This window comes from Trichosurus vulpecula, chromosome 3 (assembly GCF_011100635.1).
Source record: "Trichosurus vulpecula isolate mTriVul1 chromosome 3, mTriVul1.pri, whole genome shotgun sequence".
Taxonomy (NCBI): domain Eukaryota; kingdom Metazoa; phylum Chordata; class Mammalia; order Diprotodontia; family Phalangeridae; genus Trichosurus; species Trichosurus vulpecula.
This window is the reverse complement of record NC_050575.1, coordinates 389,632,173-389,657,398: the sequence shown is the minus strand read 5'-3', so window position 1 is coordinate 389,657,398 and position 25,226 is coordinate 389,632,173. Positions and strand designations below refer to the sequence as shown.

Here is a 25,226-nt window from a genome sequence, read left to right as displayed (position 1 = left end):
CAGAAAGAACAGTAGGATCTCGCTCCTGAGCTGTGGCCAGCATCTGAGTTTCTTTTTGCAATTCCTTGAAAGGTGTCAGGGAAGAAAGACATGTGGCAGTCTTGGAGAGGCTTCAACATAAATAGAAGGGGATACTTGGAAGGACAGGAGAGCAGCCAGCTTGGCTACTGAGGGAGCTGGGCTCTAAGCCTGAGGGAAGCACAGGAGTGAACGTGGTTGGGGGGACCATGGCTCTCTACCATTCCGTAGTGATGGTCATTCATTTTCAATCAATGAGCATTTCTCCTTTAACTTTTTCTCAGTTACATGTAAAAACAACTTTAAACATTCATTTTTTTTAGAATTTTGACTTCCAAATTTCTTCCCTTACTTCTGTCCTTGAGAAGGCAAGCAATTTAATATAGATTATACATGTGCATTCATGTAAAACATATTTATTTCCACATCTCAAAAGGAAACAGACTAAAAATAACACAGAACAAAATAAGAAAAATAAAGAAAGCTTAAAAAGTGTGCTTCGATCTTCATTCAGACTCTAGCGGTTCTTTCTCTTGAGGTGGATAGCATTTTTCATCATGAGTTCCTTTAGTATTCACACTAGGCACTGTGCTAGGCCCTGGGGATACAGAGAAGGTGCCTGCCCTAAAGGTGCCTGGGAGTGTGGAAAGACAATATGCATGGAGATAAATAAAGAAATAAAATGAAGTAAATAAAATGGGCAGCTAGGTGAAGCCATGGACAGAATGCTGGACTTGGAGTCAGGAAGACCCGAGTTCAAATACTACCACAGACATTTATTATCTGTGTGACATTGGGCAGGTCACTTAACTTCTGTCTGCCTCACTTTCCTCATCTGTAAAATAGGGAAATTAATGCACCTACCTCCCTGGGTTGCTGCGAGGATAAAATGAGGTATTTGTAAAGCACTTTTCAAGCTTCAAAGTGCCATTAAAAATGCCATTATTATTAATAAATACAATGTAATTTCTGGGGGAAGTGCGCTAACAACTAGATCCATCAGAATACGTCTCCTAAAGGAATTGGCGTGTGAGCTGAACCTTGAAGGAAGCTAGGGATGATGGGAGGTGGAAGGGAGGAGGGAGTACATTCAAGGCCTGCAGTGCAAAGGTATCACAGTGGGCGATGAATACAGAAAACAGCACTAGGTTTGGGATACCCTCTGGACAGAGCACCTTCTGGTACAGCATGGGAAAGCCTTTGAGAGAGTCAGCATGAAGACTGGGGTATAAATACACAAACATACTTCAAATAGACAGCGGGCATTTGTAAAGCTGTATTTCTTTTTCTTTTTGTTCAGATCCATGAGATCGTCAGAGTAGTAGGAGATGCTGTGTGGCAATTTCTTCCATTAATGTGAATGGAATATTCACATATATTATAGTCTTAAAGAAGTATATAGGGTGCTGAGAGGCTAATGACTTGTTTATGGTCAAAGGATCAGAGATTGTGCCTAACTCCAAGGTTTTCCTACCTTCAGGACTGGCCCTCTGTCCACTAACCCAGGCCACCCTCAGCTTCGGTACTCAAAGGACAAATGATTTGTCAACTGTATCAGAACCAGCCTCTAAGCTGCAGGTGGCCAGAGCCAAAAAAAGCAGGCTAGAGACAGGAGAGTCAGGACACAAACAGAAGTTTAATTGATTTCAGAATTAAGAAAATGACAAATGCATACAGAACCCCCTCTCCCCACCTAAGAAGGATGGCTTACCATTCTGGACTGAAGGCAGATCTTGCATACATCCTGGGTTGGACCATGACATAATCATTTTAGGTCTTGAGTTACTGTTCCCACAGGCCTTGTGGGAACAGTATTGTCTCAAGTCTTGGGGGTCATACCCACCCTGTTCGGCACAGAACCAGGGTTCTGTGACAGGGGAACAGGAGTACAGTACCTGTCAGTGAGTATGAATATGTGATGGATGGATCTGGGAAATCAGGGGAGCTTAATCCCTCAGTGAACACCTGGTGCTGGTCCAAGTAATACACTTTGCCAGAGGGTGATATCATCCTGAGTGCAAAGGATTGTTGTTATGCCAAGCTCAGGGCACAACCTGCTTATTAGGCCTTAGCTCTGGAAAACAGGATATCTCCAAAATATCTTGGCTGATTTCATCACTGCCTCCATCAGTGAAGACTGCAGCCTGTTAGTAGGCAGTTTTCTAAGTTGCTATGACTGACAAAAAATTCATCTAGCGGCCAGGTTTTCTGGAGATGAGCCTTTAGAAACTTAGCTGGGACATTCCTTAGAGGTCAAACATTGCCCATTGCTGCTGTACCCAGCCTTTTCTGCGAGGTGAGACCTGGCCAGTTTTACCTTCTGCTGGCACACAGTCCGAGCACTCAGTAAAATCTCCACACCATGGTAGAGCATTGGGGGAAAATGTTATTGTAAAGACAGAGATGCACACAGCCTCCATCAAAGCTTACCTATGTTCCTCTGTAGTCTTGGGGTAGTCCTAGGTTCTCAAAGGTACAAACTGGAAAGCCCAGGGAGAGGTTCTTGGTCTGTGCTGTGAGAACCAGACTGGTTAAGCTTGAAGAAACTCCTCATTAGAAGATTCTGAACACTACTGTAGATGGTGAAACTTGTGGTCACAGCAACACAGGAAAAGCCGCTATTAAGGGAGTGGAGCAGGAGCATTGAGATGAAAGGAGCAGGGATAGGGATTAGAAGTGGACCTGTGATTTCACTGATGGAGGGATCTCCAGGGTCAGGAAACTCCCTCTACCAATAATGGCTGAGCTTCTCTGCTGTTTGTAATATTTGAGAGTTGGCTAGAATATTGAGAGATGAAACGACTGTTAAAAGGACTTGAACCCAGAACTTCCTGGCTCCAAAGTTAGGCACCTGCTGGCTTTATTTAGCAGGAATACCCACACCTGATATATCATGTATATCATAGACAGGGCATGTTAAGTGAATGACATTGCAACCTTTAGTTAATGAGCTAATCCCTTTCATGTGAATTGGTCACGATTGTTCCTGTTTTATGTAGAAGAAAGCCTAGCAATAGAGAAAAGTGATTTGTGGTCACTAGACCGAGGCAGAAACCAAACTGGATCAGGAGTCGGGATGCCAGAAGCTCACACTACAAAAATAGCTCACACCTTCGCCGGCCTAGGAAACTATACTGTGTCTCGAAGAAAAATCCCGAGGTCCTGTGGGTCACCCCAGAGTTCCCGGGGCCCCCCCACACCTATACCTCCCATTCACCAAGGGGCCAGAGAAACGCGACAGAGCGAGGAACATAGACTACTATGTATCTGTATGTCTAGGTCTTAGATCATTTCTCTGTAAAATGAGAGTTGAAGGGGATGATCCGTAGGGTCACTTGCCGCTCTAAATTCCGGGGTTTGGGGCACCGCTAGGGTATACTGAGTTCTTTATTGTGTAGGTCCCCCTATCAGGCTCTAGAGAGCGCTGCTTCTCCGCCTCAGTAGTCTGTGAAGCAAAGTGAAACTTACTCGGTGCCTGGCTCTGACTGCTCCAAGCCCCGGGTTGGGGGCCTTGGATTAGGGTGTAGGGGTAACACTAGCACTCCGGCCAGGCCAGTGGGGTCAGGATCCACCCAGGGAGCGAGAAGTCTCTACATACTCCCATCTAGGCCAGTAAGGAGGAGCGGAAAACTGGGCAAGAGCTCCCTCCACCCACGGGTTAGAGGCTGGTGCCAGGGGGTCCCGGGGCCTCGCCGAGTTCACTGGGAGCATTCTGGCGGGTGGCTGAGGCAGCTGGGCGTCTGCCCCTTCTCGGGCAGTTGGGGAAAGGGTCCTGAACCACCTCTGCCCGGTCCGGGTTGCTCCGACCCGGGAGGACGCAGTCTGGGGAGCTGGAGAAGCGTCGGAGCTGGGGGCTAGAGAAAGAAGGCGGGGGATCCCTGGGGCGCAGAGCCAGCTCGGCCAGTGGGACTGTCAGAGGGAAACAGAAGAGGAGGTGCTGGGGCGGCCGCGGGAGGGGGCAGAGTCTATAAAAGGCTGGGAGGAGGGCGGGAGGCGGCCGAGAGGCGGCGGCGGCGGCGGCAGAGGCAGAAGAGGCGCTCACTCAGGGGAGCTGAGAAGCCCACACCTCGGGTCTGCAGCGCAGCCGGGGAGCTTGGTGCTGCGCCTCGTGCTGCTCCCGGGACACGCTCGCTCGGCTCGGCTCCGGCCCTGGGGCCCGGGGCGCCGGGCTGAACGGCGCTTGCTGCACCAACTTCTTTTGCCCGCCCGCTCCCCCGCTTTAAGTCGGGGAGCCCCCACCCCCCAAGTCTCCGGAACCCCGGCGGGCGGCGCCCTCGACTACTTTTGTGCGCGGGAGGAGCAGGGGAAAGCCGGGGAGCTGAGTTTCCTGGAAGCGGCGCCTGGCACATGGAGTGAGCGCGCCTAGCCCTGCGCACCATGGGGCGCTGCTCCCCGGCTGCCGACCCGGCCCCTTAGCCCCTCACTCCTGCGCCTCGGGACTCGCGGATCTCAGTCGGCCTCCTCGTCCTCTAGCCCAACAGCCTGAGCCGGAGGGTCGGGGGGCGGCCCCGGCATGGAGTTGCACGCGCTCTGTGGATTCCTATACTGGCTGCTGCTGCCGCTCTCCCTTCTAGCGGGTGAGTCCCGGAGGGAGAAGAGGAGGTGGGCAGTGGGGGTGGGTAGGAGGGAGGGTCCTAGGCCCTGGGACCCGCTTTGGGCCCAGTTTCCTAGAAGGGGGGGGGGAGGGGAGATTTTCCAATAACCTGCATCTAAAGCAAACAAATAAAAGAAAGGTTTATTTATTGTGTGTTAGGCACTGGAGAAGACAAAAAGTTTAGCCAAGTCAGTTCTTGCCCTAGAGAAATTTACTGTCCCGCGACGGGACAAGGCCTCCCCCTTCTCCCCCAACTCCCAGCGAACAGCTAACTATCATTCATGCTAAGTGCATTTGTGAGTCATAAAACAAAGATCGGTGGGGGTCCCCGGGAGCAAAGTTACTCCAGAACTTCTCAGCCTGGACAGCAGGCTCTGAGACCCAGGCAGCTCTCCCCTCTCTCAGCAGCCCCCTACTCAGGACATGACTTAGATCTGATGTGGGGAAGCCGCAGTACGGTCCCCGGAAAGGCTCGTGGAGGAGGAGGGGGAGCAGCACTTGCGTACGGCCCCGGACATCTCATATGCCAGGGTTGCGCTCGTGGGGCCGCCGTGAGGTCCCCAGTCCTCACCACTTTGAGGTCCCTTGGCAGTTGCTATCCATCCAGTCAGAGGGGAGGCGCCCCACCGGGAGCCCCATGGGGAAGCCGATAGGGGCCCTTGGGTCGGTCCAGGGGTCTTGGGGCGGGGTTCTCTCTGGAGACTAGGGGAACGGCACGGTGGGCTCCCAGTAAATTCATTGCTGTGTCCCTGTGCGGGGCTATCTTCCTTTTCTTTCTCACTCATTTAAAAATTCGCCAACTTGCATCACTACTTCCTGACCAATCTGGGAGAAGGCGGGTTTCCTGCCTGGAACTGTTTAATTTGGACCCTCCCGTCCAAAACTAACGTCTATTCCCGCGCCTGCTCCTACCGTCACTAACCCTGCTCCTCCCCAACTCGAGCTGGACGTGCAGAACTGGTGGTGTCCCCTCCTTTGGAAAAAACAGTCAGGTCTGCTCCGAGCCTTCCTGGTCCTGGCCCGAAGGGCCCCCTACAGCTACAGCCTGGGTTGGGCCGGCGGAGGTGGTGAAGGGGGTGGGATAGCAGCAGCCACTTTGGGGAGTCTAGCTTGGCCTCTGCTCTGGTGATCAGTCCTTGGGGGAGGAGATCTAAGCTGGGCTTGGGGGAAACCCCGAGAGTGATAAAGGGTTTCATAAAGGAGGCATGCAACCTCAAGTCCTAAATCCAGCCCTTTCTTCTGTAGGGACTTGCTGTCAAAGACATCCCTTCCAAGGCCCCGTGGGTCTCTGAATTTATCACTTCTCCCACTCCCCGTCCCTTGCCCTCTTGGGTTGTCAGAAAACACTTGGTCCTTAGAAGTCTAAACTGATAGTGGGATCTTAAGAGAAATGGAAAATGTTCTTCCACCTTCCTCTCAGGGTCCCTCTCCCACTCCTGCACCCCTTTCATTCCACTTGTTGGTGATATAATAACAAGTTACATCTCTGTAGCCCTTTAAGGTTTACAGAGACTTACCACACCTCCATTTTACAGAGACCTTCCCCTACCTTGCCCAGTCTCACAGTTGGTAGATGTCAGAGCCAGTGCCTTGAATTCCAGTTCCCTTGATTTCAAATCCAGTAGTCTCTCCTAAAGTCAGCCTGTCTAGTCCTCTCTACCCAGGGCTCTAAGCACTGAAACTACCTCCAGGCTTCCTCCTACCCCAAACACTCAGTCTCCAAGTGGGACCGAGCTCTGCTAGGGAAAGCAAACTAATTCACCCTTGAGTGGAAATAGAATATTTTACTTTCAAAAAGAAACACTTCTTATCTTTAATGAAGCTGGAATTCAAGGCATCGGAGGAGAGATAGAGAAAGCCTCACTAGTACCCCTTAAATCCCATCACCCAATGGGTAAGACCATCCTGGCTTGCAAGTAGAATGGGGGTGGGGTTAGTGGGGAAGAATTCCAGATGAGTGTCCCAGCCTAGCCCTCAGACAAACCTTTGGTTTGGTTTGTAGGAGAGAAATCTCACCAAGCTTGGGAACATTTTCATAGCACTGGAAAAAAAAAAAGAATCAATGAAGACCATTGAAGGGGAGGGAGAGGCTTTTAAAACTTTCCTCTGCCTAGTCTTTGGACAGAAGAGCCCTGGACTAACCCAAGAGAACCAAAAAGGCAAATGGGATTGTAAACAGAGCTGTCCTGTTTGCTTTCTGCTTTCTGAGGGACAGAAGGTAAAAACAAGCTGGAGAAAAAAACTGGTCATTTGGAAGTTTTTAAGTTGAGGGATAGGAAATAAAGAGCTCTTTAAAAAAGAAAAAGCCTCAGATGCCTTTATCATGGTGGGCTCTGTTGAGTTTATGTTTTGAGACAGGAGACTGTCTGACTGATCCTAAGTTTATTTTTCTTCAGTTTAAGTGTTAGAAACTGGCAGTATTAGACCCCAGAGAGAGGAATGGAGGGGGAAAGTCTTGAGCCTATAAGAGCATTATGGCTAGGTGGGACTCAGTTCTACAGAGAGGGTCCTCAGGACTCTCTAGAAAGGATGGAAATATTGTGGAGGCATCATCCAGATTGGGGGGGCAGCACAGTGCTTAGATCAGAGGACTGGACTGGGGGGAAGGACATCTGAGTTCTAAGCCTGGTTCTCTCACTCATGATGGTGGTGATGATAATTCCCATTTCTACACATTAAGCTTCATTTTCAGAGTGCTTTCCTCACACTAACTCTTTGAGATAGGGAATACCACTACTGTTTCAACAATTTTCCCGATGGGGAGAGTGAGGACCAGAAAAGGGAAGAGATCTGCTCAAGGCCATCCACAACTAGTTTTAGATGACCCTCTCTAGGTCTCACTGGCCTAGAAAATGAGGGGATTGGACTAGTTTATTTCAAGTTCCCTTCCATTCCAATTCTAATGCCTAAGGAGTCTTCAATTGGAAGCTCCTAAATGATTAATGTTTGCTAAGTACCCTGGTTGAGCAAAGGGTTGAATAGCTGTTTTTGACACCCCAGTTCTCCTGGTCTTCTGGAATCACCACCCCCTTCAGACGATCCCTGGCCACTGCAGCACTTTGGAACTGAATAACTCATCCTGAGTGAAGCCATCAGTCAGAAGATATTAGTCAGAAAATTTGCACTGCATGGGCTTAGGCAATAACTGAGGGTGCATGTTTGACTCATCTTGGCCCTGAGTCCCCAGGCCCTCACTCCACTCCCTATAAGGCATCTCTGCCTAATAGCAGGCGGGTGCTAGAATACCTGATACCATTCACCAGGGTTGCTGTCACTCATGGAGCTGGAACTGAAGGACACTTGAGAATCAGAAGGAAGAGAGAAATGGGGTTCCTGGCTCGGGTCCTAGGGCCCATTTGGGACGCTAAGCTCTTGGTCTAAGCCAGTTGGTTTCAGTCCTACCTGAGTAAGTGTACTCCCATCCCCCTACTGAAGCCTGTGGTTTTGAACCCATTTTCTGAAGTGACGTTTCTTAAGAGGGGCTGGGTTCTCTGTGTTAGGGCAGGCCCCAAAGCCACAATAGCTAGATAGGAAAGACAGACATGACTGGTGAGGTCGGCAGAAATACAGTCTTTGCCAGGGGCGGAAAGACAAACAGGTGGTTAGAAAGCAGTTAGCCTATCACTGCTGTTTCTTAACATCTGGACTGGATCAGAGCTTTTCAGGAGGAGGTGTTTGGGGGGTGTGTCCCCAGGGCCTTGCATGTGTGAAGGCATGGCTGTGTCAGCTGCAGTCATCCATCAACCTCCTGCCATAAACTGGCATTTTCTGTTCTCAAAGGGAGTTCTGTATACATGCTCTCTTTGGATCCTTACAGAAACCTTAGAGGTAGGCAGGGTATTATTATCCCATTTTACAGATGAGGAAACAGAGACCCAGAGTGGTTAAGTGATTTGGCCCAGATTACACCACAAGGTAGTGGTCTAAGAGGCACTAGTCCTGATCCTTCTGATATTAAAAATAGACCACATTTAGAGAATACTTTACACATAGCCATTCTTTGAGTGAGATAGTTGACACAAGAATTCCCATTCGACCTATGAGAAACCTAAGGAGTGGAGTGGGGTATAAGCATTTATTAAGTGCCTGTTGTATACTGGGCACTGTGCCAAGCTCTTTACAGCTATTACCTCATTTGATCCTCAGAACAACCTTGGGAGATCCCCATTTTACAATTGGGGAGACTGAGGCAGACAGAGGTTAAGTAAATTGCCCAGGGTCACACACAACTGGTAATAAAAATAGCTAACATTTATATAGTACCTACTGTGTACCAGATGCTGTGCTAAATGCTTTACAAATATTATCTTATTTGATCCTCACAACAACCCTGGGAGGCAGATGCTAATTTTATCCCCATGAGGAAACTGAGGCTGACAACAGTTAAGTGACTTGCCCAGAATCACATATCTAGGATGGGTGGGAGGTGGGATTTGAACTCAGGTTTTCTGGACTGCAGATCCACCCCACTACCTAGCTGCCTCTTAGAGGTCAGGTTTCCAGATTCCCAGACCAACATTCTTCACCCACTGAGAGGATTTAACCTCTGATTGAGACCCCTCACCTGACAATAAGAGGTTCTCTTCCCACCAGCTCCCCTTACCAGAGGCCGGTTGGAGGTGGGAATAGGGGTGAAGGTGTGTAAGCGTGGTCTGTGAATGTCCATCCCTTGCAGGGAAGAAGGGAAGGAGGTGTGGGCAGTGGGGGCTGGGGGCAGGTGGTAACCGGACTGCCCAAGCTGCACACGGCTTCCTGCAGGGTTGGCTTTTGAATCTGGTGACTTTCGTTTCCTTTCCTGCAAGACTGAGGAGTCATGTTCCAATCGTGGGTGACGCCTCACTAAACCTGGAAGGCAGTGTGCCATAGCAGGGTGGTCTGAAATTTAGAATCATAGAACCTGCCTTTGAACCCCGGTTCTGCTGCTTACAAACTGGGGATCACATCATGACCTCTTTGGACCTCAGTTTCCCAATTTGTAGAATGAGCAGATTGGACTAGAAGACTTTCAAGACCCCTTCCAACTTTATGATACCAGGATGATGAGGTCTTGTTTCATCTTATTTCCCTACATTTATCAACAAATTCAAATGGTTAAGCAAACAAAATAAGGAGTGCTGATCTGCAAACCTGCAAATGATTCACATTTTCTTCAAAGGAAAATAAATTGAGAAATGAAGAGCAATAAGTCAAAATCGGGCAATTTTTTTTTAGTCAAGCTCCCACCCTCCGGGTCCCTGGGAATATAAAGATGAGAATCAATGATGCAATCCCTAGCTATCTTCTGGGGGCTTGCTACCATTCACCACCTTCCCGTGGCCTTCATCCTCTTCTCCCCTCTGATTGGAGGGCTGAGCCCTGAGCTCCACCCACAGCTTTTCCTTTATAGAGGATGGAGCCTGGACTTTGCCAGTCCACCTTCCATCTACAGCCTTACTTAGTTTCAACTACATGGCACAAGATGCCTCCTCACCAGGTACTCTCTGGGGCCTCATCTCCCTCCCCTCCTTTGCTTCACAGTGTCCTTTTGTATGTTGTCTTCTCTTATTAGATTGCATGGCACATAACAGGTGCTTAATCAATGTTTATTGAATTGGAAATACCAGTAATGGGTACAACATATACAAAATTGTGTAGGAGTGGAAAGATCTGAAGAAGGACAAAGCAGCTGGAGGAGTGGGGTGGTAATATGGGAATGAAGATTGGAGGAAGCATCATCTGACCTAGACTTTAAGAGGAGGATGTTGGAAGACAGATTTAGAGCTGGACGTGGCCTCCAAGGCTATGTAGTCCAATCCCTTCCTTTTACAGATGAGGAAACTGAGTCTTAGAGAGATTCCCATGGTGCATCCAAAGTCACATAGGTGGTGAGCATCAGAAGCAGAATTAGAACCCAGGTCCTCTGACTTTAAAGCCAAGGTATGCTTTCTTTCTCCCATTCTGCATCCCAAGGGCTATGTGGGTGCATGGAGATCTGAGAGCCCCTGACGGGACTGGAGAGTCTTGAGTGCCATAAGGGTGCCATAGTATGACAAAAACTCTGAAAAGGTAGATTGGGGTCAGATTGTGGAGGGAATCAGACATAAGGAACTGCTTATTTGCCTCATTTATTCATAGAAGCCAGAATTTAAAAATACCTCCAAGGAAGCTGTATCAATGCATTTTTTAATCTATAAGGCAAAAAAGGAGCAAGTAGGATGAAAATTTGATTTCAGAGCAAATTGATAATATCTACTTGTAATTATTTGTATTTGCAGGGTATTACACAGATAGGAGGGATTATAGTAAAATTATTTTTTAAAAATTTGCATCAGTTAATGCCTGTGGTCCCAAGAGCATTAACTGAACCAATGTTTTGCTTTTCTTATGTATACGATCACACATGTATATGTTTTGCTTTGACTTTTAAAGTGAAATATTTTTGTGAGTTGCTGCTCTTCTGCCCTCTCAAAGCCTGTCTTAAACAACAGAGTTTACACACCTTGGGTTACATTTAGATTAGATTAGCTGCCCTCTGAATGAAGTAACAGAAAACCGCCTATCTTACTAGCGGCATAAGAGGGGGTGAACTCCGAGCCTCGCCGAGGTGGCTTGATGGCTTCCCTTCCCTCTCCCCTCTTTCCTGTCTTCTCTCCCTGGCTACATCCTACCCGTCCATCAAGGGCCAGCTCAAGCCCTGCTGTCTCTTTCGGGGAACTCCCCCTAACTATGGCAGCCCATGAACAGCTCCTGAGGCATTTATTATCCATCCCGCTCACCCCGGCCCTTCTCCTGAGATCCTCTCATTGGCAGCTTTATAATCTTCCAATATTCAGACTCTTAGAGCCAGTTGAAGGTCGAGATGCTGCTTTATCCATGTTTCCGATTGTGGTCGAATAAACTTGACAAATGCCAACCAACATGAGCATTTCCGTACATGAAGAACAGAAATGGAGGATTGTATATGAAACTGTGGATCTCTGTAATTACGGCTTTTTTTTAAAGCATGTACTTCATTTAACATAGAAATATCAACATTGCCCAGCTGGTCTGGGTCTCCTTCTAAACTTACTTCTGTGTATTTTTAAAAATATTTCATTGATGCTCTTTTCTTCTTTATTTGACACCGTTTTCCCATCCCCTACCCACTCCTCATCCGAACTCCTTTCCTCTCTTTCCTCCCCCTCCCCTCCACCACTAACACTCTTCCTCATTACAAAAAAGTGTAGTCAAACAAAACAAATCCATATTTTGTCTTGTGTCTGAAAACATATCTCTCTAGCTCTTCATCTTTTTTGTGTGTCTGCTCCTCATTTTGCCATCTGGTGAAGCTTATGGATCTCTTCCCAGAATTTGTTGTTATTGAGTTGTGTTTGACTCTTTGTGACCCCATTTGGAGAGTGGTTTGCCATTTCCTTCTCATTTAATAGATGGAGAAATGGAGGCAACCAGGGTGAAGTGACTTGCCCAGGACCACACAACTAGTAAGTGTCTGAGGCCGGATTTGAACTCATGAAGATGAGCCTTCCTAATTCTAAGCCCGGTGTACCACCTAGCTTTCCTCTCTTACTTTTAAATGCATAAAGTAAGATTCATAGGATTACAAAGGAAAATAATTATGTTGAAATAGAATTATTGAAATATTTTTTTAAAAAGCATATGACCTTGGGTGGAGAACCCCTGCTCTGGTCCTATGGTGTCAAACTCAATGAAATGGGGGCTGCTAAACCTAAAACGATCCTTGAAGGCCACATATTGACTTGTAAAACAACATATTAATATTATCTATGTTCTACTGTATTTTATTTATTTTGTTAAATATTTCCAAGTTACATTTTATTAAATTATTAAATTATGTTAAATTATTAAATAAAAATAAATTATTTTATTTTGTTAAATATTGCCCAATGACAATTTTAATCTGGTTAGGGCCACAAGTGTGTTGTGGGCCACAGGCAGCCCAGTATGTTGGGTTTGACATCTCTGATCCAGTCTATCCCTTCTGCCAACAGGTAGGAAGCATGACTCAGTATCGTCCATCTTCTGGAATCTTGAGAGGTCATTGCATTGGTCAGAGTCCTGATCTGGTGCAGTTCTTTTATAGCAATGTAGTTGGTTTCTATGCCATTCTTCTGGGTTCTGCTCATTTCGTTTTGCATCAGTTCATTCAGATCTTCTGTGGTTTCTCAGGAACTGTTGTCCCCTTGGTCATTTCTTGTATTATGTTGTGTGTGTGTACACATCCATGTATTTTCTTTTCTCTTCTCATCTCTTGATGATGTCCAGGATAGTGATTTGTATTTCATGAGTGGTCCTAAGTTTTTTCTCACCTCCTACCCAGAGGTGGGTGATGAATTTAAAACAGAGACATACATTTTCAGACATAGCCGGTATGGGAATTTGTTTAGCTGGGCATCATGCATATGATGAAGATTTTGTTTTTGTTTTTTTGTTCCAGAGATGGAGGAAAGTGAGAGGCACAGATTATAAATGCATGTAAAAATACATAGATTTTAGGAAGAAAAAGCATTTTGATTGATTTTTCAGGAAAGGATCCAGACAGGAGGTTGGTCTTAAGCGTTTCCAACTCCCTATGCCTTCAGCACTCTGCAGTCTCTGGAGGCCTGACCCTGAGGCCTAGAGGAAGAGGGCCGGTTCATTTCCTTTCTTTTCTCCTCTCTAGGGAGGATTAGCACCATGCCTGCTTCCCTAGGTCTCTAGGAACATGGTCAGTCATTTTAGCAGCCAGCAAAAACTTAGGTGTAAATATGATGGAGGGGCCAAAGGGCAGCTTTCGTGTTAGAGAGACTGGTGTTGTTTTTACGTGTTCTCTGGGTAGACTAGGGCTGTTTCTCACAGCCTCTGCAGCTAGAGATCAGAGGCTGTGGCCTGTAACTGCTCCTTCAAGCGGAGAAGAGATGCTAAGAATGTAGGAGTTCCTCTCTTTGGCCCAGTGCAAGAATGTAGGACTTCCTCCCTTGGGCCCAGGGCAAAGAAACTCTCTCCTGACTTCCTGATTGATGCAGCTGATTTCTACCCTTGAAAGATATTTCAGAGCCACCTTGAGAAAAGCCTTCAGGGACCATCTGGGGATGTGCTTTCATCCACAAATGTTCCCTGGCTTCTCAGTGATTCATCATCCGACATGAGTGTGACACCCTGCCCATATGACAGAGCCCTCTCCTTTGGGGGAACAGGCTGGACTCTGGGTCATCACTGGGAGAGGATTCCCATCGTCTGGGTCTGAAACAGCTGCAGTGTCCGCTCTGGGGCCATGGCGTGCAGCCGATGCTAGGGACTGTCTGAGTGGAGGAAGTTTGGTATAGCCAGAAAGTCTTTTCCTGGCCCCCTAGGGCCATGGAAACACATTTTGGCTTTGAAAACTTAAGAGGAAAAGGGGTCAGATAGCCAGTTGCAAGTTCCGGAGAGAGAAATTTGACAGCACCTGAGCAGGTGACTATGGGATGCTAGAGCCAGGGATGTAGGTTCTTTTGAAGATTCCTAAGGTTCCCCCCACCCCACTCCGCTAATCCCAGACCTGTATAGCAACAGAATTCCACATGAACTTGCCTCAGTCATAGAAATGTCTGCTTAGACACATCAGTCCATTTCTTTGGTCTTTTCTGAATTCATTCATTTACTCAATAAGGTAGTTAGTTTTAGGACAGAATAACTGTTTTCTTAACCTCATTTGCCACTAATTGTGTGAACTTGGGAATCATTCCTTCTCTCTCAGTCTCAGTTTCCTTATCTCTACAATTAAGGATTTGGACTGGATTCAATTTGATCAGCATTTATTAACTGCCTATTGTATGCTAGCCCCTGTGCTAGGCACTGAGGAGCCAAAAAGAGATACAAAACAGACCTTGCTCTCAAGAAGCTTGGAATCTAATAGACTATCTCTTTTAGAAGGAATGTCCTGTGGTTCTGTAATTCCAAGTATTTGTTGGACGCTCAACTATGGATGTGTTGCTCTCCTAGATTTGGGGTGACCTTCTCCCATTTACCTTTTATTTTGTTTATACAAATATATTTTATATTGTATATATTTATATGTTATATACTATTTTGTTTATATGTGCATCTCATCTCTTCTGATGGAAGCAGCTAGGTAGGGGGCAGTGGAAAGAGTTCCATACTTGGACAGACATGAGTCTGAGTCTTGCCTTAGACACTTAGAAGCTATGTGACCCTAGGGGAGACACTTAACCTCTCCCAGCCTCAGTTTCCTCATCCATAAAGTGAGGACAATGATAGTACCTTCCTCACAAGGCTGTTGTCAGCATCCAAGGATATAAAATGGACTTTGTGAACCTTAAAGCCCCATGTGTTATGATGCTCATGTTACATGTCTTGAAGAAACATGCAAGTCACTGTGTGATTAAATGCTCATCTGAAGACTCTAGACAGGAGGTGCCCATGGTTCAGACGTGATAGAGAGGGGATATAGACTAGGCTTCTGGCAGAAGCTGGGTGGGGGATAGATGGGGTGCTGAGGGTCGTGGAGCAGGGAAACACTGGGTTGGAGAGAGAGTAGGTCATAGGCTGTCCAGTACTGTTTCCACTACACTGGCTTCTGTGGAATCCAGGCAGGGTTGGAATTTAAGCCTATAATTAATAGGGAGCTGGTGAGTGTGTCCTAGGTAGGAGTGACCCTGATAGTCCCCCGGCATAAGGCTTCTGTATAATCAGTCAGACTTCCTTCCTCTTCAGGTCCTGAGGCACCTTCCGCTTTGGGAGGGAGAACCTGATCAGAAGTAGGATGGAGTTGGCAGGACCCCAGCACTCAGGGGGAAGGAAACTGAGCTGAGGGGCTGGTGGTTAAGCTCATCTTCCAGCCTGACTCTGGACTAGCAGAAGCCCTTTGAGATTAGCCTGGGCTGACTGGGCCTTGGAGGAAGACGAATTGAGTCACAGAAGCCACTGAGCCCTGAGTTTAGACAGGCTGGGCCTTTCCCTCTGGCCAGTCAGTGCCAGCCTGGCTCTGGCCTGCCCTCCTGGTACACAACAGGAGCCCTATGCCTGGGCTTCCAGCCCTCTGTCCCCCCAGCCTTGCTTGAAAGATTTCTGTTGAGTAGGGCTGGGTAATTTTTTGTGTGTGTTGGTAGTTTTAATAGCATAATCATAGGGGGTATTTTTAGTCCACCTCTAAGGGACAGGGCTGGTTTTTGGGCGACTGGCTGTTTACCAGCCTTCGATCTCCAAGCTATTTTTCTCCTTAAGTAAATACAGCTCCAGGCCCGTCCAGGCCTCTGCTTGTCCCCCTGCCCCCAGGCCTTGGGCTAAAGTGGGCCAGTGGGCCCCACAGCTGCCTTTTGTGGTTGCTTTTTTAAGAGAGCTGGATAGCTAAAAATGGGCCCAGGGTGTTGGCTTCTGGCTTCTGGAGGCCCTGGGGAAAGGCAGCACCCCACAGGGAGGAAGGTTGGGCCCGGACGTCTGGGGTGGACTGTTATTCGTTCTCCTTATTCCGGGTATTGTCCGCTGGGGAGGTGGTCCCACCATTGGGCAGCCTGTGACAGCTGGGATACTGTGGGTTAGAGTGGAGGGGTGGCACCCACCCCTCACTCCCCATGAAGCTCTGCTTCTGCTGTCGGCTCTCCAGGCCCCAGCCTGCCTTGGCCGGTGTAGGGCAGTGTCAAGATTTGTTTTTGTGGCTCTGCTTCCCTGAGAAGCCCTTCCCTCCTCCCCCTTCCACCCCCCCCCCCCCCCGCCAGCGCTGCTCCCTCCCCTCTCCCCCCTTTTGTTTAGAAGTTGCCGCTGTCGGATCAACTTCCCAAATTAACCTTCTGAAAAAAAAAAACCTGCTATGTAAACAAATTCCTTCTGCCTGGGCTCGAGGTACCAAAGGAATGTGATTGTGGTCCGACTCCTCTGCCGCTTTGGTCTGGGCGTACCAAGGGCTGCGTCCCCCCAGGATTCCTCCCCTCAGTTTCTCCCTCCTTCTCTCCCTCTCCATCTGTTTCCTCAGTCTGACGGACTGGCTGGAGAGGCCAGAAGGGGCCTGAAAGGTAACCTGGTTGGAATCCCTTAATTTACAAATGAGGAAGCCCTCGTACAGGTAATAAGTGTCTGAGGCGAGATTTGAATCCAAGTCTTCCTAATTTCTAGTCCACTACCCAGTATGCTGCCTGTGTGGCCAAGAAGAAAGAAGGACTCTAGAGGGGTCTGGTGGGCCATTGGGTAGGTGGGGTTTGGAAAAGTTTGTGAGCTAGGCGGTGAAGTGGAGAGATCACCCCGCCTGGAGTCAGGAGTACTCCTCTTCCTGAGTTCAGATGCAGCTTCAGACACTTCCTAGCTGTGTGACCCTGGGCAAGTCACTTAACCCTGTTTACCTCAGTTTCCTCATCTGTAAAATGAGCTGGAGAAGGAAATGGCAAACCACTCCCGTGTCTCTTCCAAGAAAGCCTCCAATGGGGTCACAAAGAGTCAGATGAGACTAAAAAATGATTAAACGAGGACTTTTCACCACACTTCCCTCCTCTTTCTCTCCCCAACCCCATACCCAGATTGGCCAAGACCTCAGCTCCTGGCCCACACTCCACCATAAATTCTGAACAAAGTCACTAATATTCCACCTTGTAGAACCCCCTGGGACTCTGTGCCCTGTCAACGCGGAGCAGAGCTGAAGTTTCACCTTCTGGATGAAGGGTGGAGTCTTCACCCCTGAAGTCTGGTCACCCCGGACCTCATCGAACCACCACCACCCCTACCTCCTCCTGCCTGAAAACACTTAGTAGCTGCCTTACTCATTTGGTGGTCATGGCCTGCCTTGTTTTCCTATTTAACTAAGTGTTTCTTTGTAGGATCTTTAAACATAGAATGCAAGACTTGGAAAGGATCTTAAGAAATAGAATGTGAGAGCTGGAAGGGACTTTTGACCACAGAATGTTAGAATGTAGGCCTGAGAGCTGCGACGGGCCTTAGAATCCAGCCAGTTAGAACTGGAAGGAACTTTCAGACAGAGACTAGCAGAGCAGGAGGAGCTCATCTGGGCCAGCCCCACTCATTTGACAGTGGAAGAAGCTGGGCCCTAGAGAAGGAAAGTCACTGGGGATGCGCAGCTGGGGACTGTGGAAGCCTGCCTCTGCCCTCCCCCCCTCCCACGACTTTAAAGACAAGGCATTTATCTTTCTCTGGTGTCCAACACAATACCCGGTGCAGAGATGGGGCAAAGCCAAGCAGGTGCTCACTAGAGATTTGTCGACTGGAATTGGGTTAAACTTATCTCTGCCCCTCCTTTTGCCCTCAATACTGGAAGCTATTGTTTTGAGTCCTTTTGTTTGTTTTTGGCTTGCCTAGGGTCACACAACTATTAAGTATCAAGTGTCTGGTCTGAGCCCACATTTGAACTCAGGTCCTCCTGACTCCAGGGCTGGTCTCTACCCACTTCACCACCTAGCTTCCCTTCCTTTTTTGTTTTCCAAAGCATGTGTCTGTGTTATAGTAGAAAGACCTCTCTGGCCCTGGGTTAATTCCTGATTCTGCCATTTAGAAGCTGAGCACTCTTGGGCACATCATGTCTGTGCTTCAAGCCTTGGTTTATTCATCTGTAAAATGGGATAATAATACTGTACACAGTGAGGAAAGCATAGTAAATTGAAAAGGACTTTAGAAATGTTAGTTTTATTGTTACCACTACTACAATTGTGTGAATGATGGGTCCTTATTGCTTTCTTAATGGTCCATTTAATACCCGTTTGTCCCAACAGTGTCATATTTCTTTTTTTGGGGGGGGGCAGGCTGGAATATTTTTTAAAAAAGCAACTTCCAACAGAAGTGACTGGCTGGTTTTTTTTTTCCTCTTTAGCTCATCTGCGTGGTTTTTTTTTTTTCCAGTTTATATTTTTATTATACGATTAGAGCCAGGAGTCGTCACTGACTAATTCTATGGGAGTAAACTGCTCTCTGGTAATGTGTTTCCACAACGGCCTGCGAGAGTGTGTGCCTAGGGAGGGGTCAGTACTCTGCTTGGGGCTGAGAACTGAGGATTCAGATGATGAAGGAGGGAGTTTACAATTCCTAGAGTCCTGCCCAGGGAGATTTTGTGCCAACCCTCTCTGGTTTTATCTGGGTCCACAGTCCCCTGCGGGGATCAGGAAAGATGGAGGAGGGGAATTGGTGGCTAATCTCAGAGGCTCAGGCAGAGCAGTGACTGGGAGTGTGTGTGTGTGTGTGTGTGTGTGTGTGTGTGTGTCTGCCTGCCTGCCTGCCTGCCTGTCTGTCTGTCATGTGTGTTTAGGGCAGAGGAGGTTGGAGGGGCAGAAAGGAGAAGGCCTTTACAGATGGAAGGAAGCTCTAGGAATTCTCATGGTTTGGCTGCATCATTTGAGCCAAGAGCAGACAATTATGGAGCCCCCTGGGTGGTCTGCCCAGTCCTAGGTACCGGGTGGGGTGGAATGAGTGACCAAGAGATGTATCAGACATGGTCCTTGTCATCCAGAGACTCACTACTCTAGCTGGATAAGGGAAATGAAAGCTTAAAACAGGCCGGGGCCTGGAGACCTGGGTTCTAGTGTGCTTCTGCCACACTCAGAGTAACCTCAAGTTCATTAGGCTCAAATAAATATTTATAAAGTACCTAGTGCATGCAAAGCATGGGAGACAGTCCAGTCCCTGCCCTTGCTGCTCCGATATGGGCCTCTTTCTCCCTGTATGGAAAAGAAGACCCTTGGATTGGATAATCTAGGCTGCTTCCACTTCTGACCTCGTGTTTGAGGTCCTTTCTAGCTTAGACATTCTATGTCCTAAGGCAGGAGGCCTGCACCTGGAGTTAAAGGCCCCAAGGGAGCCATGGATCAATTGCAGGGGATCTGTGAACTTTGATGGGGAAAAGTTACATTTTAATTTTCAATGACATCTACCTGAAATTTAGTATTTCCTTAAGTTATTTTTAAAAAATTATACTGAGAGTGGGTCCAGAGGCTTCACTAGACTGCCAAAAGGGTCCAAGATACAGAAGGGTGAAGAACCCCTGCACTAAGGTCTTTTCTGACATTAATATTGTGTGTCCTAGGATCTCATCTGGTTAGGACTCCCAGAGAATCTCCTTCTGATCTGGCCATCCTCCTTCTTGTCTTTCTCCTCCTTCTTTCTCTCTTCCCCCATTCCTCCTCCTCCTTCTTCTTCTCCTCCCTTCCCTCTTCTTCCTCCTCTTCCTCTTCTTCCTCCTCCTTCTTTCTCTTCTTCTTCCTCTTTCCTCTCCTCCCCCACTTCCTTCTTCTCCTCCCGTTCCTTCTCCTCCTCTTCTTCCTTTTCCTTCTCTTTCTCTTTCTTCTCTTCCTCTTCTTTTTCCTTCTCCTTCTTTCCCCTCTTCTTCCTTTTCCTCTTTCCTCTCCTTCCCCTTCTTCTCCTCCTCCCTTCTCCTTCTCTTCCCCTTCCTTTTCCTCCTCTTCTTCCTCTTCCTTCTCTTTCTTCTCCTTTTTCTCCTCTTCCTCTTCTTCCTCCTTCTCCTCCTCCTCAAGCCCTGACCAATCAAGACTTACATGATTAAGATTTATCCAGGACCCTCTGTGGTTCAGGAACTTCAGGAGAGATCTGGTCCCTGGGTAAGGAGTTCATTCTGAATCATGCCAGGCAGGGGTAGAGCTGGTGGTCATTGGCGGGTGACTCAGAGGATGATGGTCTGGACTGAATGGGAGCACGTGGCAAAATGAGATACTGCCGGGAGTGGGTAGGAAGTCTGCACGAATATCCCAGGCTGGGTAAGGAAGGGAGTATTCCTTCTCATTGAGGTTTTCAATGTCCTAAGATGTGGGTGGGAACTTTATTCATTCAAAAAACCCTTATTCAGTACCTGCTTTGTACAGGGCCTTGTGAGGGAGGGAGCATGACCCAATGCAGAACATAAGAAGAAGGAACTGTCCCAGGCTCTTTACAAATATTATCTCATTTAACAATAGCCAACATTTATATAGCATTGTGGGGCAGGCACTAGAAAGCACTAAGAGCTTTCCAATTATTTTCTCATTTAATCCTCATAACAACCCATCTCAAAATTCATTTAAAAAAAAAGTTTTATTTTTTGTTATGAACTTATCAAATATTTTTTAAAATGAACATGTCAATTTACAATGAGCAAAAGGAGGGTTTGCTATGAAACTGTAAATTATTGTTATGTATAGTCTATTTTTAAAAGTCTATATTAAATTTAACATGGCATTATGGAAGCTGTCCTGCTTGTCTCTGTCCGAAGTGAACTCCTTTCTTCTCCCTTCTGTGTAGTTTTTAAAAATGTTGCATTGATGCTTTCTTTTCTTTCTTTCTTTTTTTGAGGGGTATCTCCATTATTATCCACCCACCTCCTCCCAATCCTCACCCTTGTCTTCAATGGAAGCCCTCCTTTGTTTAAAGTATAGTAAAGCAAACCAAACAAATCAGCACATTGGTCATGTAGGAGTGTGTGTGTGTGTGTGTGTGTGTGTGTGTGTGTGTGTGTGTGTCCCTTCTGCATCTTTATTTCATCTCCTCTCTGCCAAGAAGAGGCTCCCAGTCTTTTCCACTGGTCCTTGGAAGTCATGACTGATCCCTGCATTGATCAAGGTTCTGAAGTCTTTCAAAAGTTCTTTCCTTTTCCTTTGTTGTGGTCACTTTGTAAATTGTTCTCTCGGTTCTGTTCAATTCATCCTGTATGAGTTTATAAACATTTTCCTAGGGATAACCCTTGACTCAAAGGGTGGTTAATAGAGTATCTTCACTGATGAGGAAAGTCTTAAGCAAATGGCCCTTTGAGGCAGGGGTCACCTAGGTTTCTCTGAATCCATAGTATTTGTCATTTCTCTTGGTATAATAATATTCTACCCCATTCACATACCATAGTTTGTTCAATCGATCCCCAATCCATAGGTCCCCATTTTGTTTCCAGTTCAACAACAGAAAGTGGCTGCTACAAGTAATTTTGTCCATATGGTTCCTTTCTTTCTTTCTTTGGTATATGCTAATACTGGCATTGAAGGTGAAAAAATATGTACATTTTAGTGACTTTGGGAGTATGGTTCCAAATTTCTGGTGTACAACCTCTCTGCCACTGGACATTTTCTTCTTTCGTTATCTTTGCTAATCTGATGGTTGTGAGATGGAACTCCAGAATTGTTTGGTTTCTTTTTCTTTTATTATTAATTATTTGGAGTATTTTTCATATGGTTATTGATAGTTTGCATTCTTTCATTACCTTTGGACCACTTATCTATTAGGGGAATGGCTCTGGAGCTTATATTTTTAAATAGTTATCTTGAATAGATGACTTTATCAGAGAAGGCTGCTGCAAATATTTTTCCCAGTTGTTCTTTCCTTGTTTAGTCAAGAATTCTCCCCTATGCCTTAGTTGTAAAACATATCTCCTTCTCTTCTCCTTTAATTTGCTAATGATATGACCTTTTATAGTTAGGTCCTATGTCCATTTGGAGCTTATCGTGGTATATGGTGTAAGATGTTGTTCTAAACTTAATTTCTGCCAGACTGCTCTCTAGGTTTCCCAGCAGTTTTTGTTGAACAAGGAGTCTTTATTCCAGGAGTCAGGGTCCTTGGGTTTATCAAACAGTATGTTGGAATGTTCAAGTGTTCTTGGGTATTATTTACCTAATCTGTTCCACCTATCAATTTTTCTATTTTTTTAAACCAATACCAGATAGTTTGATGATTACTGCTTTGTGGCATAGTTTGAGATCTGGTCCTGCTAGGTAGGCCCTCTTTCTTCTTACTTTTTTTTCCTGCTGTTTCCCTAGAGATTTTTGACCTTTTATTCCTCCAAATGAATTATGGTATTACTTTGTCTGATTATATAAATTAATCTCCTGGGAGTTTTGATTGATATGGCACTAAATCTCTAAATTAATTTAGGTGATGTGATTATTTTTATTATTGTGGCATGACCCAATCATGAGCAATTAGTATCTTTAATTATTTAATGTAGTGATGTAATACTGTAACAATAATGTAATATTCATACAACGCATTATATTAATAGGGAATCTAAATGGCTCAGTGGATAGAGAGCCAGGTCCGGAGTCAGGAAGACCTGAGTTCAAATCTAACCTCAGATACTTACTAGCTGTGTGTGACCCTGGTCAGGTCACTTAACCCTGTTTGCCTCATTCTGTAAAATGAGCTGGAGAAGAAAATGGCAAACCACTCCAGTATCTTTGCCAAGAAAACCCCAGATGGGGTCATGAAGAGTGAGACGTGACTAATGGACTAAGCAACAACAACAAATTATATTAATATAATGCTATTATATTAATATAATGCATTATTATTAATATTAACTAATTATTATTAACTATTATATAACTATTAAATATTAACTAATATATTAATATAATGCATAATATATTATATCCCTGCAACTTCAGTATCATTATAATACCGTATAGTATGATAATACATTATATTAATATAATAGAGTGTCACATTAACGATTGTGTGGGATCTAGCATTAAGGAAGATGTGGCTTTGAATCCTGTCTCTGATGTTTGCTAGTTGTGTCACCCTGAGCAATCATTTTATCTCTCATCCTCAGTTTTCCCGTCTGTAAAATGAGAGCAGTGACATCCATCCTAGTTTCCCCACAGGGGTGCTGCACATGTATAACACAAGCTCCTCAAGGACAGGGACTGTGTCATTTTTAGCCTTTATCTCTGCCCTTAATAAGAACTTGCTAAATGTTTGGTGAATGAATCAGAGGACCTGGGTTCAAACCCCAGCTCTGTTGCTCTTTCCCTTGGGCGTTGGAGCAAGTTACTTACTAAATTCACTTTTTCTCTCTCTCGTAAAAAGAGGAGTTGACTTAGATCCTAGCTCTTGGAGGTCCCTTCTACCTCTAAGTTATGTGAAAAAGGGATGTGAAAGAAAAAACTGGCAGGAGAGAAGGCAGAAGGCTAGAGAAGGCAGAGCATACTGGACATGGGGACAAGACAATGCACCTACTGTGCACATGGTGTAATGCTAGGTCCTCAGGACACGAAGACACGGTAAAAAATAGTCTTTCCAAGGAGCATATATTAAACCAAGGCAATACCTAATCTACACAGATAACTAAGTACAAGGTCATTTGGGAGAGAGTATGAGCAATTACTGGGGTTCAGGAAATGCAGGGGGTAACTTATTTGAGCCTTAACGGAAGCTAAGGGTTCTAAGAAGTGAAAGTGAAGAAGGTAAGCCTTCCTGGAATTGCACGTCTCTTTCTTTTGCAAAGACAGTGGTGATGGAGAAGCTAAGTTCAGAGAATAGTAAATGGGTCAGTTTCGCTGGAATGGAGAACCTATTCAGGGGAGTAATTTTTGTGAAAATTTTGTATTCACTTTAAACTTAAATAGAAAATGACAAAAGAAAAAAAGGACATTTCCATGTACACAGCAGAACATAAGAGGATTCAATATAAAACAATAAATTTCCATTTCAAGAAAACCTATATAATAAATATGACAGATTGTTTTCAAAGCTACCCAGCTTTTCTGTGCTTCTTCCTAGGTTTTCTTTTGTTCTCTGCTGTGCACTTTTTATTTTTTCCTCCCTCTTGCCCCACGCCAGAAGGCTACAGTTAAGCATGGAGATATATACCTATACATAGATATCTCACCCCACCCCCGAAGGCTACAATTAAGCATGGATGTATATACCTATACATAGATGTCTTACCCCACCCCCGAAGGCTACAATTAAGCATGGATATATGTGTGTATATATATATATATATATACCTATACATAGATACTTTGCCCCCCCCAGAAGGCTACAATTAAGCATGGAGATAGATACACATACATAGATATTTTACCCCTCCCCCCGAAGGCTACAATTAAGCATGGACATATATACCTACACATAGATATCTATAAACATATATGTATATACACATATATATACATAAGACCATACTGTGCATACTTCCACATGCCATCTGTTTCTCTGGAGGTGGATAGCATCTTCCTTCATAGGTCCAAGTCTTTCCATGTTTTTCTAAATCAGCCAGCTCATCATTTTTTATGCCACGGCAATATTCCAACCCAGTCACATCCCATCTGAGAGACTGTCTATGAAAATTTCCCCCCAACTTTCTGCATTCCTTCTATTCTTGGCTAGAAGGGGCATAATTTCGAAACAAATCTGGAAAGGTCTGTTGGAGCCAGTCTGGGAGGGTCTTTCTATGCCGAGTTGAGTTTATATTTGATCCTGGAGGGAATAAGAAGCTATTGAAGGTTCCTAAGCAGAGGAGTGACACGATCAGACTTGGGCTTCAAAGTTATTTTGCTAGCTATGTGTGGAAGCAAGTGGACCAGGTGGGAGGCTACATATGTGGAACCCAAATTTTGGAGTTCTTCCTATACCCATCCTGCCTGCTTCTATAATAAATGACTGCTTTCCCCTCATTCAGTGAGGAGACTGTTCCCCCAGGGCTACTTGGTATATATGTCATCATAAAACTTCCGCATGACTTGAAGCTTGCAAAATATAGTCATTTTTCATTATCTTTTCCACACTGAATCCCACATGGAATATTAAGATTGGAAGCACAGAGAGGTTCAGCATCTTGCTGAAAGTCACACAGCCAAAGCCAGAAAACAATTGCTGCCTCTGAGGCTCTGGCTTGTGAGGCTTGGCTAATTTGTGCAGGGAACAATCGAATTCTGCTGAGAATGACTCC

The 25,226-nt window shown here is 45.9% G+C and overlaps 2 protein-coding genes across 2 annotated transcripts in view; one reads left to right on the top strand and one right to left on the bottom strand.

Annotated features, from left to right (window-relative positions):
* The window catches only part of CDT1 (chromatin licensing and DNA replication factor 1), a 4,357-nt gene extending 1,965 nt beyond the window's left edge, over nt 1-2,392 (bottom strand). The window contains exons 1-2 of the mRNA XM_036750068.1: nt 2,336-2,392; nt 1,805-1,862 (exon numbers count right to left, since the gene is read on the bottom strand). Coding sequence (XP_036605963.1) covers nt 1,805-1,862; nt 2,336-2,392 — 115 coding nt within the window. The remainder of the gene's footprint in view (nt 1-1,804; nt 1,863-2,335) is intronic.
* A 2,139-nt stretch (nt 2,393-4,531) lies between these two features.
* Nucleotides 4,532-25,226, top strand: part of PIEZO1 (piezo type mechanosensitive ion channel component 1) — a 175,989-nt gene continuing 155,294 nt past the window's right edge. Inside the window, exon 1 of the mRNA XM_036750066.1 lies at nt 4,532-4,595. Within this exon, the coding sequence (XP_036605961.1) occupies nt 4,532-4,595 (64 nt within the window). The remainder of the gene's footprint in view (nt 4,596-25,226) is intronic.